We start from the raw sequence: 17546 nt of genomic DNA, 5'->3' as shown, positions 1-17546 counted from the left end.
CTTAACCCTCTCAAGAGTCAAAAATTCCAACAGGTCCCCCCGCCAGGGCACAGGGTGGAGAGTCTACTCTCCATTCCAACAGGATCTGCCTTCGGGCGATCAACGAGGTGAAGGCTACAATATCTGCCTCCGCACCCGTTTCCAACCTTGGTTGGTCCGACACCCCGAATATGGCCTCCCGGGGACCCGGGTCCAGTTTCACGTGCACCACCTTGGAAATTACCCTAAAAAACCTCCTTCCAGTAATCCTCTGGCTTTGAAAGGGATTAGCGCCCCCCCCCCCCCCCCCCTTCCCCCGCAACGTTCACACGCATCTTCTTCTCCTTCAAAGAATCGGCTCATCCTGTCCCTCATGAGTTGTGCTCTGTATACCACCTTCAGCTATAAGCTGTATCAGCCCCAACCTCGCACATGAGGTGCAGGCATTCACTCTCCGTTGCACCTCACACCAGACCCCCTCCTCTATGACCTCTCCCAACTCTTCCTCCCATTTTGCTTGAATCCCTTCCAGTGGTGCCTTATCCTCTTCCAAAATAGCTCTGTGCACCGCTGACACTACCCCCTTCGCCAGTCTCCTTGTCGCAGCACTTCCTCCAGCAATGTGGAGGACGGTTCCTCCGTGGAAGCTCTGTATCATCTTTCTGGCAAAATCTCGAACCTGCATGTATCTAATCATTTCTCCTTGCTCCAGCCCATACTTGGCTTCCAGCTCCTTCAATCCTGCAAATCGACCCCTAAGAAACAAATCTTTTAGCGTCTTAATCCCCATCTCTTCCCATTTCCGGAAATTTCCATCCCAGCTCCCTGGCTCAAATCTGTGGCTCCCCGAATCGGCATTTCCCTTGACCCTGCCCCAACCTGTAGTGTTGGTGAAACTGCCTCCAGATTTTCAATGAAGCTATTATTACCGGACTCCTTGAGTATTTCCCCGGAGCTATCGGGAGCGGCGCTGTTGCTAGTGCTTTCAGTCCCGACCCCCTGCACAGACTCTCCTCCATTCTGACCCACTGGGAATCAACCCCTCTGACCCAGCTCCGCTCCATCTTCACATTCACTGCCCAGTAGTAGTACATCAGGTTCGGGAGACCCAAACCCCCTGGCTGTCTTCCCCTTATAGCAGCACCTTTCTCACTCTGGCCACCTTTCCGCCCCATATGAACGAGGTAATCCTTCCCTCAATCTCCCTGAAAAATGCCTCTGGCAGGAAAATAGGTAGGCATTGAAAAATAAACAGAAATTGCGGCAACACATTCATTTTAACCGCCTGTACCCAACCAGCCAGTGACAGAGGGGGACCATCCCACCTCGCCAGATCATCTTTCACTCTCCCCACCAACTAGAGATGTTGTCCCTACAAAGCCTCCTCCACTCCTGGGCAACCTGCACCCCCAGATACCTAAAAGTGAGTCCCTGCCCTACAGAATGGCAGACCCCCCACCCCCGGCTGAGACACCACAAAATACTCACTCTTGTCTAGGTTCAGCTTGTACCCCGAGAAAGACCCAAATACCCACAGTAGCTCCACTATTCTCCATATCAACACACTCTGTTCCGACACATATAACAGCAAGTTGTCGGCATATAAGGACACCCAATGCTCTATCACCCCCCCCCCCCCCCCCCCCCCCCCCCCCCCCCCCCCTCCACCTCGCACTATTCCTGTCCATGCTCCCGAACATCTTAATGCGATGGCCAACGGCTCAATCGCAAGTGCAAGCAGCAGGGGGGACATAGGACATCTCTGCCTCGTCCCATGGTGGAGAGAAAAGTATGCTTGTTTGCTTTTTTAATGGTCTTCCTAACCCATGGTGCAACTTCTAGTGATTGGTATATTTTTACATGGAAATCCCTTTGTTCCTCTAACCCACCAAGAACTTTCCAAATAATAAGTGGCCTCTCTATTCTCCGTAGCAAAATGTACTACCTCACATTCACCAGTGTTGAACTTGATTTGCCAATTACTTGCCCAATCTGCACGTTTATTGATGTTGTCCTGTTATTTGTTGCAGCCTCTGCTGTATTAGCTATACAAAACATATCCATCCCCTACGCCATATAGGTGTTATTCATAAATTTAGAAAATGTGTTTTTGATTCCCATGTCCAAATTGTTAATTTAGCAGTAGTCCCAGCACTGATCCGTGTGGAATTAAAATCTGCATACAAGGGAGCCGGTGCTACAGTGTTAACGTCACTGGACTAGTAATCCAGAGACCCAGGCTAACTTGCATGTTCAGTTTCCACTATGGCAACTGGTAGAATTTAAAGTCAATTAATAAAACCTGGAATTGAAAGCTTGTCTCAGTAATGGTGACCACATAATTATCGTCTGATTCACTGAAGTCCAGTTAGGAAATCTGCCATCTTTGATGCGATTCTCGATCCACAACAATGTGATTGACTCTGAACTGGACTCTCAAGTCACTTGGTTCAAGAGCAGGTAGTGATTGGCAACAAATTATGGCTTCTCCAGTGACGTCCATTTCCAATCAGAGAATATATTTGGGCAGCACGGTAGCATGGTGGTTAGCATAAATGCTTCACAGCTCCAGGGTCCCAGGTTCAATTCCCGGCTGGGTCATTGTCTGTGTGGAGTCTGCACGTCCTCCCCGTGAGTGCGTGGGTTTCCTCCGGGTGCTCCAGTTTCCTCCCACAGTCCAAAGATGTGCGGGTTAGGTGGATTGGCCATGCTATATTGCCCTTAGTGTCCTAAATAAATAAGGTTAATTTGGGGGGGGGGGGGGGTTACTGGTATAGGGTGGATACGTTGGCTTGAGTAGGGTGATCATTGTTCGGCACAACATCGAGGGCCGAAGGGCTTGTTCTGTGCTGTACTGTTCTATATAGAATATATTTTTTTAAACTACCCTTTTATCCCCCCACTCTCTGCTTTCTGTGTTCTTACACTTGTCCCCTGGCTCCACATTCTTTGACCTCATTCATTAGTCTATTACAGAACACCCTATAAAAGACAAATTACATCTACTGCATTACAATTGTCTACTCTATTACTTCAAGGAATTCAATAGGTTGATCAAAGAAGGTTTTGCATTTTGAATAATACTGATTATTTAGTATTGTATTTCCCCTTGCCAGGTGTCCTTCTATTTCCTGCTTCAGTAGGGTTTCCATTATTTTTCCTACCATCAATATTAAGCTGAATTGTTTATAATTCCCATGATATGATCTGTTTTCCTTTAAATATAGTGACATGTCTTACAACACCAGGTTAAAGTCCAGCAGGTTTGTTTCGATTCACTTAGCTTTCGGAGCTCAGCCCCTTCCTCAGGTGAATGAAGAGGTGCGCTCCACAACCATACAGACAAAGTCAATGATGCAAGATGATACTTTGAATCCAAGTCTTTGCAGGTAATTAAGTCTTTACAGGTCCAGTCGGTGCGACTGGAGAGAAGGTTAATCACAGGTTAAAGAGGTGTCCATTGTCTCAAGCCAGGATAATTGGTAGGATCTCGCCAGACCAGATGACGGGATGAAAGTAATGCAACATGAATTGAAGGTCCCGGTTGAGGCCATACTCATGTGTGCGGAACTTGGCTATCAGTTTCTGTTCGCCGATTCTGCGTTGTTGCGCGTCCTGAAGGCCGCCTTGAAGAACACTTAAAACGCTTACCCGAAGATCAGAGGCTGAATGCCCTTGGCTGCTGAAGTGTTCTCCGACTGGAAGGAACATTCCTGCCTGGCGATTGTCGCGCGATGTCTGTTCATCCGGGACCATGCCTTGGGATATCTTTTCCGACAGCGTATGAGGTAGACAACGTTGGTAGCGTCACACGAGTATATATCGCGTGCCTGGTGGGTGCTGTTCTCATGTGTAATGGTGCTACCCATGTCGATAATCTGGCATGTCTTGCAGAAATTGCCATGGCATGGTTGTGTGGTCTCGTGGTCGCTGTTCTGAAGACTGGGTAGTTTGCTGCAAACAATGGCCTGTTTGAGGTTGTGCAGTTGTTTGAAGGCAAATAGTGGGGTGTGGGGATGGTCTTGGCAAGATGTTCGTCTTCATCAATGACGTGTTGAAGGCTGCGAAGAAGATGTTTTAGTTTCTCTGCTCCGGGGAAGTACTGGATGACTAAGCGTACTCTGTTGGTTGTGTCCCGTCTTTGTCTTCTGAGGAGGTTGGTGCGTTTGTTTGCTGTGGTTGGATGAGTGGAGCGCCATATCCCATTCTTACGAAGGCATCTTTCAGCATCTGTAGATGTCTATTACGTTCCTCCTCGTCTGAGCAGATCCTGTGTATACAGAGGGCTTATCCAAAGGGGATGGCTTCTTTAATGTGTTTAGGGTGGAAGCTGGAGAAGTGGAGCATCGTGAGGTTATCCGTGGGCTTGCGGTAAAGCAAAGTGTTGAGGTGATTGTCCTTATTGGAGTGTCCAAGAATGTAACCGATTCTAGAGTGTAGTCCATGGTGAGAAGGTACTTATTGATGTCATCATGTAGACGTTTCAGTGATTCTTCACCGTGGGTCTAAAGTAACCAAATGGCATTGATGTATCTGGTATATAACGTCGGTTGAAAGTCCTGTGCGGTGAGGAGGTCTTGTTCAAACTTGTGCATGAAAATGTTGGCGTATTGAGGTGCGCATTTGGTCCCCATGGCTGTTTCGTGTGTCTGGATGAAGAACCTGTTGTCGAAGGTCAAGGCGCTGTGTTCCAGGATGAAGCTGATGAGTTGTAGATTTGCGACTGGATATTGGCAGTTGTCCAGCCTTCAGGAGAACAGCGACCACGATACCACACAACCCTGTCATGGCAACCTCTGCAAGACGTGCCAGGTCATCGATATGGGTACCACCATTATAGGTGAGAACACCACCCACCAGGTATGCTGTACATACTCTTGTGATTCAGCCAACATTGTCTACCTCATACGCTGCAGGAAAGGATGTCCCAAGGCATCGTACATTGGCGAGACCATGCAGATGCTGTGACAACAGATGAATGGACATTGCATGACAGTCGCCAGGCAGGAATGTTCCCTTCCAGTTGGCGAACACTTCAGTCAAAGGTATTTAGCCTCTGATCTTCGTGTGAGCGTTTTCCAAGGCGGCCTTCAGGACACACGAAAACGCAGAATCGCCAAGCAAAAACTGATAGCCAAGTTCCGCACGCATGAGTACGGCTTCAACCGGGACCTTGGATTTATGTTGCCTTACATTCACCCCCTACCATCTGGCCTGGGCTAGCAAAACCATGCCAACTGTCCTGGCTTGAGACAATTCACACCTCTTTAAAGTGTGATTATCCCTCCCTCCAGTCGCACCGTTTGAAACTGTAAAGATTTAATTATCTGCAAAGACTCGCATTCAAAGTATCATCATGCATCATTGAATTTGTCTATATATCTGGTTGTGGAACTTCATTCACCTGAGGAAGGAGCTGCGATTCAAAACAAACCTGTTGGACTTTAACCTGGTGTTTTAAGACTTCTTACTTTGTCCATCCCAGTCCAACGTCTGCATCTCCACATCATGGCCTTTAAATATAGGAATTGTATTAGCTGTCCTCTGGCAATTCATCTTTTCTAACAAATTAATAAATATGTGCAGTAATGCCTCTATCTTTTCCCCAGATTCTTTAAAAATGCATAGATGCAGTCCATCTGGACGAGGGTCTTTATCCTTTTCAAATTGTTTAGTTTATTCAGGACATTCACTTTTTAAATTCTGAATGCACTTATTTCACTGCACATATTTGCATTCAATATAATGCCTACCTCTTCTATCTCCCTGGTAATGTTTGTGCCATCTCTCATCACCACATATATATCCTGTGTTTTCCTTCATGGTCCACTTCCTTCACAACCTTTCATTTTTCTATTGATGTAACTGTAAAATATTTTGGTTTACTTTCAGTGATAATTTGATTTCATATTTCCTCTTTGCCATTGCAGGTTTTTAAAATCCTCTCCTAATACCTTTGTCTTCTCTCTTGTACTCCTCTGCTGCCTGTACTTAATTTATGCCTCTTTTCATACCCCTCAGTTGTTTCCTTCTGTCTTTATTAATCCATGGAGTCTCAAATGTTCTTTCCTTATGGTGGAATGTGTTTTTCCTGTTGGACACAGTTTTAAATGTTTCCCAATGTAGTTTTACATTTTGTTTGCCAGTGTTGTTGCCCATTTTATTTTTCTAAGTTCTATTCCCAGCCCCCCTAAATCAGCTTTTCTCCAATCTGTTAACGTGATTTCTGTCATCCTTATGTCCTTCTCCAACATCATCTTAAAGCACGTTATTATTATTATTTTATTCTGATCACTATTGTCGAGGTTTCCCATCTGCTTTTACTTGTCTGGTTTATTCCCATTATTTGATCCAATAGCGAAGCATCATCATTCATCTTTTTATAGGTTTTGAAACGAGTCCTTTACACAATGTTGGAGCTCCATTCCCTTATCCCCTTTACCTTTGGTCCAATTCATATCAAGGTGTTGAAATGCCCTTTGATGAGTATTCAATGTTTTTTTTTGTTCAAATTCCCTAAATTCTCTGCATATTTCATTCCCCCCCCCCCCCCCTCCCCCCCTTTGCACTAGTACATGGTCTGTAAACTGCACTTATTAGTGTGATTGGGCACAGTGGTTAGCACTGCTGCCTCACAGTGCCAGACACTTGGGTTAAATTCCAGCCTTAGTTGACGGTGTGGAGTTTGCACATTCTCCCCATGTCTGCGTGGGTTTCCTCCAGGTGCTCCGGTTTCCTCATATCCAAAGATATGTGCATTGGGTGAGTTGGCCATGCTAAAATTGTATCCGGAGAGGTGGCCTAGGAGGGGTGTTCTTTCGGAGGGTCGTCACAGACTTGATGGGCCTCCTTTTGCACTACAGGAATTCTATGTTTCTATGAGCTTTGACAAACGGTCATCTGGACTTGAAACGTTAGCTCTTTTCTGTCCCTGCAGACAGGGCCGGTGCTAGGAATTGCGGGCCCAAAATTAGAAAAGTGATGGCGGGACCCCTACTCTACAAAAGTAAAAATTTATGTATGTTTATATTTCGTGTAGTATGCTCGTCTTTAACCAAAAAAAACATTAAATGCTTGATATACTAAAATTTTGAAACTTACTTACCCGGGCGGAAGGATTTGGCGGCGCAGGACTGAAGGATTTGGCGACGGTAATGCGGTGCGTTCCCCAAAAGTAATAACTACCCTATAGTTCCTCTTAGAATACAGAAAAGGCTTCAAACGGTAACTCTGTCGCCGCTGGCGCGGGGCCCCCTTAAGGTGCGGGGCCCAATTTGATGAAATTGGTCAAATAGGCTTAAAACTGGCCCTGCCTGCAGATGCTGCTGCCAGCCCTGTTGAGATTTTCTGGCATTTTCTTTTTGGCCTACGTTTCTATGTATGGATTCTACTTCTTGCTGCAGCTTTGTCCCTTTCTTCTACTGCCATTGTTATTCCTAATGAGTACAACTAATCAATCTCCCCTTCTCCCTCTATATGTATTTTCCAATTATGTTATACTCTACAATGTTGACTATCCAAAGCAGATTTTTCTAAAGCTAAGACTTAGAAATCCCTACTTGCCTGAATTCCTCCCAACACGATTGCTTCCAACTCCCTTCATTCATTACAACGGTGCCTTGCCATGCAGACATTTAAACTCATTATTAATGATTTCCCCATACTTTACATTCAATCATCTTTATGAACTCCTGTTCTGTCTTCCCTTACTTTATTCTCTACTCTGCTCTCCTACCTTGTTTTGTTTACATTTGGGTTGTTTATGTTTCTTGTAGATCAGTCCATCTTAGTCGTTTAAAGCCTTTTTGGGCTCCCAATTTGAAATAGTGTATTTTATGGATAAGTCAGACTTAATCATTCCGTATTAACACAATAACTTCCAACAGGGTAGTAATTTTATTTTGTATTTCTGATATGGTATGAATCCAAAGATGTCAATCCTTTCCTGGGTAGGGTGAATTAGAGGGAGACACTGGCATCCACAGCAGTCCTGACATGTTTAATTATCATCCTTTTTGAATATAATGACAATGGTCTAACCAGGCCAAGTTTCCTACAAAAATTATATCTGAATACCTGCTAAATGTCTACATACAGTTTTATTTAACAAAGTGAACAATACCATTATGCCCAAAACAATCATCAATTCTCAAATGTTAATGGGCATATAATCTTCACAGTAAAATGTACATCTTTCAACAGAATTGTGCTGCTTTCAGTTCTACCTAAAGTTCAGATAAACTGTAACCCAAAGCAACACAATAAGCATCGACACATTGAATCGGAAGCTCAATAAACACATTAGAGAAGATGAGAAGTTCTATATAGCTGGAGTTAGATTAAGAAGGCTGGGAAGAGCTTCTTTGGAACATAAACACACTAGCATAGGCCATTTAGGCCGAATAACCTGTTCTGTGCTTTATATTATGTATAATATGTATGTAATAATTAGATTCCCTTGGTATTCACATGGGGTATTAGTTCCTTTCCGAATAGCCTGGGGTTTTATTTTTGGAAGTCTAAGCATTGGGTCCCAGCTTTAACACTATTTTGGGTATTTTATACATCACCTTTTTCAAATGTAATGAAAACTCAGAATAGACACCAATACCATTTTTTTAAAACTTGCAGCAATTTAGGGAGAACCCATCTGATTGCTGCATGCATTGTAATTACTTACTCCCAAGATAAACGTCAGGAGGACAGAAAAAAGTATGGTCTGATTTATTTAATACCACCGCAGTTACACACTTAATGCACATTTGGTGCATGTTTTGCTCCTAACAAAGAACAAACTGCTTTCTGTACAGAACATAAAATAGTGGGGTGGCGGAAAGTTCATACAGTCAGTCTTATTTTCTGGCAAGTTTGCATAAGCTGTTGATCCACTTGTTCTATTAAACTTTGAATTAAAATGTGAGAGCTTTGCCTAAATATTTACGGGAGCATCTTCAAAAGATGTTACACCGTTTTAACCATCCTTAACCAGTCATTGATCATTTACAGAGCTCACACAAGACTTTCATAGCATTTCTGCTCTGTGATAGTAAACTGACATATAGGGACATAGGAACAGGAGTAAGACATTCAGCCCATCGAACCTGCTCTGCTAGTCAATTACATCATGGCTGATCTTCTACTTTAATGCCATTTTCCTTCTACCTCCATAACCCATATCTTTCATATCCAGTAATCTATCAATATCTCTCTTGAATGTACTCAATGATTGAGCCTCCACAACACGCTGGGATAAAGAATTCCAAAGATTCACCACGCTCTGACAAAAGAAATTCCATTTCACCTCAGTCCTAAATGACCTATATCGTGTTCTGAGACTGTCACCCTTGGTTCTAGACACCAACCGGGAAAACTTCCTTTCTGCATCTACCCTGTCAAGCCATATGAGATATTTATATCCCTGATGGGGCACTGAACCCTAGCCTCCCTTAAAGTAGACGGGATCTCCTCCAGTGTACTAAAATATAGAAGTCCTCGTTACACAGACTTGCCCCATGTTACCTGATTTTGCAGCATATGTGAAGTTGAAGGGTGAACAACATTCAGTGATTCATTATGGTGCAATTATACCAAAGTAGGTGAGCAGCCAAAATGTTTTAATTTTATCGTCATTTATTTTAAAAATTATTTTTGCACGAGTAGAATTTTGCTATCCAGAAAAATCTAAGTTTACAAGTGAATACTGTCCTAGTTCCTAACTGCAATAGATTAATTTTTCTCTCGGGACTGATCTAGATTAGTTTTATCAATTCCAGATATTAGGAATTTACAATGGGAATTGAGTATGAAAGCTGCCATGTGACATTTTTGAGCTTATTTTGCAAGTAATGTTTTTTAACTCTTTCACTAGAACCATTTCTGAATTCCAACTTTAAGAAATATGAAATAAAGCTGTTTGGCCTTTTTAAGCTCGTTTCTAATCACTTTCATATTTATGTGACCTGACGTTGCCATTGTTGTTTTCCCCTCTTTGCTTACAGGTTGCTGAAGGAATTTTATGAGGCAGAAGATGAACAGAAACGATACAAATTTCCTGGAGAAGGCCGGAGATCACAGTTGAGCATTATGAGGACACTTCCATCCCTGCTCTTCCTTGGTGGTCTGACAGTCCCCTTGTTGCTGACAGAATCTGGAAGGAAGATTTATATGAAAACATGGATTTATGGAACATTAGTGGGCTGGTTATGGGTTAACATCAGACCCTAAAACTCCATTCTTTGATGCAAGTTCTAATTATTTAGAATAAACCTAATGTAATTGCTTGTATAGCATTTTTTTGGAAGTTACCTGTAAAATGGGATTTCAAAATTGCAGTTGAAGAAATTTTATATTCTAATGGAAAACATTTGCCTTAATGACTGAAATGAACATATTCCAGTAATGTACCTGTTTAGTATGGCTGTACTTTAGTGGCAATAGTTTACCTGCTCAATGTAGTTTTAGAGCCCTAATGTGTTTCTGTGCAGTTGAAGATCAAATTACTGTAGGCTGTTTAAGAATTCAAATGGTGGGGTTAAATCCTATTGAGGACTGGAAAAGTGCTTTATTTGATGCTATATGTAGCTACAGGCTGTAGTGTTTTGAGGGGCAAAAAACTGATGTGTTGCAGTACTTGTTTACATGGAGTCTGCTATTTAATGCTGTTTGTGACATGAAAAGACTTTTCATTGTTTTCAGACGGCATCATTGCATTTTGTTATGAATTAAGGGTGTCTTTAGAATCAGCTTATAGCATTGGTGCTCTGAATGGTGAAGGAGGGCAAATCAGTGGTTTGTGGTCTTTTACATTGCTCTAGCTAAGTGTAGTATCACTTAAAATCAAACTTCCAAAAATATTTCTAGTACAGTGAAATTGCTTTGAAGCATGGTTCACCTGTGGAGGGTGGAAGAGGACAATGCAGTGTGGCTGTGAAAGATGGGTAAAATGCTAAATTTTAGTTGCTGACTGCTTAGATTTGCGAATTAATGCTGTCTTTTTTTTAATATAATTACTGCGGCATTTCAGATGGTGTGTGTATGTACTAAATGTACATAAATGGTCAAGTTGTTGGGCTGAAACCATTTGTTGTCATCAGTTGTATTCCTACATCTCCATGAGTACCATCATCTGATATACAATAGAATGAAGATAAAGCACTGGAAAATGAAGTGGGTTACAGTACATGTTGACCTTTGTGTGGATAAATGATTAAGAATCTACTGCTTGTCTGTTTAGTCATTGAGTTGCCTAGTGATTGTGAACTGTTTTCTTAACTTTGTGATGCCTTTATGTGCCGTTTACTGTATTTACAGAGAGCATGTGCCTTTTGCCTGTTACTGACTGGTTTGGTGCATTCATAGCGATGGTACTGATGACAGTCTTAATGCAGGCATATTAGAAATGCATCACAATTATAAATTGCAACTGGATTTGCTTACGGAAAAGATGATACTCCCTCTAGTGGGTCAAGAGAACTAGACTAAATCTTCCCTTGAGATTTTTCAAATGGTTTTGTTTTTCTACATGCAGTATGTACAGTGAAACCCACTCTATCCAAGTGTACAAATCCAAAGTTTTTATTCTTGCTCAGAGTTTATAATTCCTATGTGTACTATTTGAGTGCACCTGCTGTTGAATAGTGCTTATGAATGCTGAATAGTTAAACCCACTCTTAATTTTACTTACCTCAATTCAGACAAAGTAAATATTTATAATAATTTTTAGGTGTTATCACTGGCATGATTACATATCCTGAATTTCTTTCCCCAAGAGCACAACAGTGAGCTAATGGAAAGTATTATCAATGTTTTAACACATTTTCAGGACAATTCAAATGGTGCAATGCCAATGTGATTAATCATAGTTTCTTATATGTAATGAAATGAAAATCGCCTTTAATGCAGGTTGGTTTATTCTGATGTTCGATTTTTCAAAGCACATTTGTTTTAATAGACAGTATGTTTACAACATTTATCACAGTACCATATACTTGCATGCATATTGGTTTTAATGTTTTCTTTTACAGCATTTTTAAGCATTTTAATTTGTGTACACATGTTGCTTAAATAAATTTTAAATGATTAAAGTATAATATAACCATCTGTTTTTGTTCTTTATCTTTGCTATTAACTAAACAGAAGTATTTAAATTGCTATGTCTAACTCGATTTATAGATAGTTAAAATTAGTTCCATCTGGAATCTCTTAAAGATCTAATTTTGCTTCATTATCTGGTTATAAATATGTAGCCAGGCAGTGGATTTTTAAATCTCTGAAAGTAATACTAATTTTCCTTTTAAATAATTGGAACATGTTTTTATCTAGCTGCAGAGTAAAAAGAAATATTTTCTTCCATTATCACCCAATTATGTAAGTGTGATACTTCGCTGTGGATCTATTGATTGCCTTGAATCTTACTCTTCCCTTTGATGTCATGACTGAACAGTTGTAGTGCTGAGTTCAATGATACATGGATAAGTTTGCCACTTAAAATTTAATGATGACCTGTTGCCAAATTAGGCATTTCCCCTTGTGTAGGAAAATAAATGCATCCTACTCCTGGAGACTGAAGCAGCATGGGAAGCAATTATGAGCTCAAGCTATTCCATTGCTGTAAGGATACGGATTATCTCCAGGCTTATGACGCAAGATTTTTTTTTCCAGTGGCTAGCTGGCAGAAAACAGAGTATGCATAATTGAGTTTTTTGTCTGATTAGCGGGATGTGACAAATTGGAGTCCTGCAGTGGTCTGTGCTGGGGCCTCAATCTCTTACAAATTACATCAATGACTTAGATGAGGGGAGTGAGCATGGGTCTCGCCCAAAATGATGTGCTGAATAGGTGAATTTGCCACACTAAATTGACCCTTAATTGGAAACAAATAATTGGGTACTCTAATTTATTTTGAAAAAGATGAAGGGAATGAAGACATGGTAGCTAAATTTCCGGATGACACAAAGATAGGTAGAAAATGTGTTGTGAAGAAGACACGAGTTTTCAGACGGGTTGAGTGAGTAGACAAAACTTCGTCAGGAAGAATAAGCTGGGTATTACTTAAATGGCGAATGACTGCAGAATTCGTGAGTGCAGAGGGATCTAGGTGTTTTAGTGCGTGAGTCACTCGGCTTATATCCAGGCACAGCACAATCAAGAAGGCTAATGAAATGCTATCTTTGATGATGAGAGGAATTGAACATAAAAGTATGATGTTGTGCATCAGGTATGTAGGGCATTGGTGGGACCACATTTAGAGTACTGTGTGCAGTTCTGGTCTCCTTATTTAAGGAAGGATGTAAATGTATTGGAGCCAGTCCAGAGGAGGTTTACTAGATTGATACCTGGAATAAGCGGGTTTTCTTATGAAGATAGGTTGGACAGATTGGGTTCGTTTTCGCTGGAGTTCTGAAACGCGAGGGGTGACTTGACTGAAATATAAAAGATCCTAAATGGTCTTGACAACATGAATGTGGGCAAGTCCAGAACAAAGTGCACTATTTCAAGTATTTGACAGCGAGGAGGAGAATACTTTTTCTCTGAAGGTTGTGACTTTGCAGCTCTCTTCCTCAGAAGACGGTCGAAGCGGAGTCATTGAATATTTTTGAGGCATAGGTAGATTCTCTGCTCGCACTCATCCCTTCCCCTTCCTCCGAGAATCATGGGTGCCCACTTAGCCTCACTTTCCACCATGACGCCAACTCCAGCATGCCACCAGGAAACATCGTCCCCTCGCCCCCTCCTGTCAGCATTGCACAAGTAGCGCTCTCCCTGAAACCCTGATCCACTCCTCCATCACGCCCAAATCCTCATCCCCTTCCCATGGTATCTTCCCTTGCAATTTTAGGAGGTGCAGCACCTGCCCCTTTGCCTCTTCCATCCCCACCATTTGAAGCCACACATTTTCATTTTGGGTTAAGCAGCGTTTTGCTTACACCTTTTTAAAATTTGATCTACTATATCCGCTGCTCCCAGTGCCATCTCCTGTACACTGGGGTCTAAACTCAGACTGGGTGACCACTTTGAGGAACACCTTTTGTCTGCCCGACCCCAACCTGCCATTGCTTGCCATTTTAACTCAGCACCTTGCTCTAATGATCACATGTCCATCCTTGGCCTGCTGCAATTCTCCATGAAGCCCAATGCAAGCTGGAAGAGCAGAACCTCAGCTTCTGATTCACCACGTTACAACCATCAGGGCTCTGAAACTTGAGTTCAACAACTTTAAACTGTGACCTTTCTGCTCCATCTGAAACCTTTTCTTTAATATTCCATATATTTATTGTCTCCCTGCAAAAACCCTTCTTTCTCCTCAACCCCCAGACACACCACCGGGTGGCCATCCGTCTCTTGTTCTTAAAGTTGCTACATTTTATTGTAATCTCTCCCAGCTACAGTATAACTATCCTCTTAGTTCTGATGAAGAGTCAAATGGACTTGAAACATTAACTGTTTTCTCTCCAGACCTGCTCAGTTTTTAAAACATTCTCTGTTCTTGTTGCAGACAGATTCTTGTTAGGCAAGGGAATCAAAGGTTATTGGGGTAGATGGGAATGTGGAATGCAATATGAACATGATCTTGTTGAACAGGCTTGAGGGGCCAAATTGCCGACTCCTACTTCATATACTTCACAGCTCCAGGGTCCCAGGTTCGGTTCCCGGCTGGGTCACTGTCTGTGCGGAGTCTGCGCGTCCTCCCCGTGTGTGCGTGGGTTTCCTCCGGGTGCTCCGGTTTCCTCCCACAGTCCAAAGATGTGTGGGTTAGGTGGATTGGCCATGATAAATTGCCCGTAGTGTTCTAAAAAGTAAGGTTAAGGGGGAGTTGTTAGGTTACGGGTATAGGGTGGATACGTGAGTTTGAGTAGGGTGATCATTGCTCGGCACAACATCGAGGGCCGAAGGGCCTGTTCTGTGCTGTACTGTTCTAAATCTAAATATGTTCAGTTGCATTGTGTAATGCAAAATGGATCGCAAGAGGCTGTACAGGTTGGTTCTTCCAGTTGATGGGTTAGATTGTCTGGATTCTGACCCCAACAAGTTTATATTTGTATCATCAAATGTATCGGGGGTCCTTGGTCACGGAGAATGGTGGAATCTTCACTGGGTTTGTAAAAGAAAAGGGGACAATTTGAACAGGTTGTTTGTCAGCCTCCAGCATGAATGAGTCTTATTTAATGAGAAAATCGAGCAATGTTCCAAACTGGTTCACTGATTTACTTTGTCGCCAAAGGCAATGCAGTAACAACATCTTCATTGCTGCAGTCAGCAGATCTAGCATAATGTTTGCTAAACAGATTAAAATAAAACAACAGTTCTAATTATTCAATGCAACAAGATATTTATAGTAATGGGAAACAATTATTCTTGCAGCACTGCACTGCTGATAACCAGGGATCACAGATCATTGAGGAAATAAGTTCTGCACATTTTAGCTTATTTCCCTTGTTTCCCTCAGCATGACATCCAGTAATCATACTGTGATTGCCAGATTTTCACCTCCCAACAAGAAAGTTGATTATCGTTTGTCTGAAGAACCTCCTGACTTTAGCCCTTAAAATACATGGTCAAAGAAACATAAAATAAATTAAGATGAGTTGGATAAGCCCAAGCGAGAAGGGGTTGCCCGGAACCCACTTCTACCAACCGGCCGACCCACGCCGGCTGACCTTCACGACCCACCATTATTGCTTACCTTTAATACAACAGGTAAACCTGCTTGGTCCTCACAATCTCACTTGCTTTATCATTCAATGTTACATTTCTGCTAAGAAATCAGCTGGTGATTTTTAAGTTCTCACTGCATCATTTGGAAAAAAAATAGAGGTTTGTCCTCAAACCCACCATGCTTATCTTCAAATGCCTTTGAAGTTTTGAGGGTTTTAAACTTTCATTTGCCAGTACATACAACACAACATGGGCTTTGCATCCTGATTTGCATTCGCACAATTAATAAACCCATACCTCCAATCATCTTAATACTGCTTTGTTCCTGATTTCAGCTTCTTAATGGGCTGTTCACCAGAGGCCCTGGAGCTCACACCACAATTGCTTTATCCTGCTGTGGACTTTCCTGAGCAGCGCTCTCCAGATTTAGTTGCAATATCCTGGTCTGTTTGTGTCTCTGGCCTTCTCTTCCTTAATAAGAAATTATCCATTTAAAATTCTTCAGTCCTGTTGCTTGCTTGCTGACACCTAAAATGGAGGAATCTCTATTCAGTGATATTGCGCCCAGAGCACATGACCTCTGCCGCCGCTTCTGACGGGAAGACTCCCATCATTTTTTTTTTTTAAATCTGCTCCTGGGACAGCGTGCTGGATATCCGAGGAGGGAGTCTGTATTGCTGGGCTCCTGGCCTGCACACTGCTACATCCGGCTGAGGAGGCATGCATGCGTGGGATGACCGGCACTTTTAAAAGCTAGTCGCGATCGTTGGGCACTTCTTCCTGCGATCAGCAACACCTCGACCAATTGCTCCACAAACCTTCCGACACCCAGCCACAGGTCACGACCCTGAGTTTGAAAATTACTGGATTAGAGGGCTTGTTGATGGAGTTCACAGAATCACAGAAACATACAGTGCAGAAAAGGCCCTTTGACCTATCAAGTCTGCACCGCCACATGAAACACACCTGAATTGCCAATCCTAATCCCGTTTGCCAGCACTTGGCCCATAGCCTCGAATGTTAAGACGTACCAATTGCTGTACTTTTTAACCTGCCTCTACCACCCTTCCAGGCAGTGTGTTCCAGACCGTCACCACCCTCTGGGTAAAAATGTTTTTCTTCAAATTACCGCTGAAACTCCCACCCCTCACCTAGTGTTCCTTCGTAACCAATCTTCAACTCCGGAACAGCCGTTCCCAACCCACTCTGTCCATGCCCCTCATAATCTTGTACACTTCGATCAGGTCACCCTCGGTCTTCTCTGCTCCAGCGAAAATAACCCACGCTTATCCAACCTCTTTCCATTGCTAAAATGTTCCATCCCAGGCAACATCCAGGTGAAACACCTCTCCACCCGCTCCAGTGCAATCACGTCATTCCTATAATATGGTGCTAGAACTGCACTCAGTACTCAGCTGTGGCTTTACCAATGTTCTGTACAACTCCAACATGCCACGATAGACAAAGGCAAGTGAACTCTATGCCTTTTTCACCACCTTAATAACCTGCTCTTCTGCCTTCAGAGATCTATTTACAAACACGCCAAGGTCTCTTTGGTTCTCAGGACTTCCCAGTGTGGTGCCATTCATTGAATATTTCATTGTCAAACTGCTCCTTCCAAAGTGTAACACCTCACACTTTTCAGGATAAAATTCCATCTGCCATTTTTATGCCATTTGACCATCCCGTCTATATCTTACTGTAACCCAAGAGACTCCGCTCACTGTTAACCACCCGACCTATCTTTGTGTCATCCGCAAACTTGCTGATCATACCCCCCACATAATCATCTAAATGATATGTATAAATGATTAATAATAGGGGACCCAGCACAGATCCTGGTGTACGCCACTGGACACTGGCTTCCAGTCACTAAATCAGCTGTCTGTCATCAGCCTTTATTTCCTACAACT

The 17546-nt window shown here is 42.6% G+C and overlaps 1 protein-coding gene across 1 annotated transcript in view; it reads left to right on the top strand.

Annotated features, from left to right (window-relative positions):
- agpat5 (1-acylglycerol-3-phosphate O-acyltransferase 5 (lysophosphatidic acid acyltransferase, epsilon)) overlaps window positions 1-12078 on the top strand; it is a 206835-nt gene extending 194757 nt beyond the window's left edge. The window contains exon 8 of the mRNA XM_038800425.1: window positions 9978-12078. Within this exon, the coding sequence (XP_038656353.1) occupies window positions 9978-10203 (226 nt within the window). The 3' untranslated portion in view covers window positions 10204-12078. The remainder of the gene's footprint in view (window positions 1-9977) is intronic.
- Window positions 12079-17546: the final 5468 nt, after the last annotated feature.

This window comes from Scyliorhinus canicula, chromosome 6, assembly GCF_902713615.1.
Source record: "Scyliorhinus canicula chromosome 6, sScyCan1.1, whole genome shotgun sequence".
Taxonomy (NCBI): Eukaryota; Metazoa; Chordata; class Chondrichthyes; order Carcharhiniformes; family Scyliorhinidae; genus Scyliorhinus; species Scyliorhinus canicula.
This window is presented reverse-complemented; position numbering and strand designations above follow the sequence as displayed.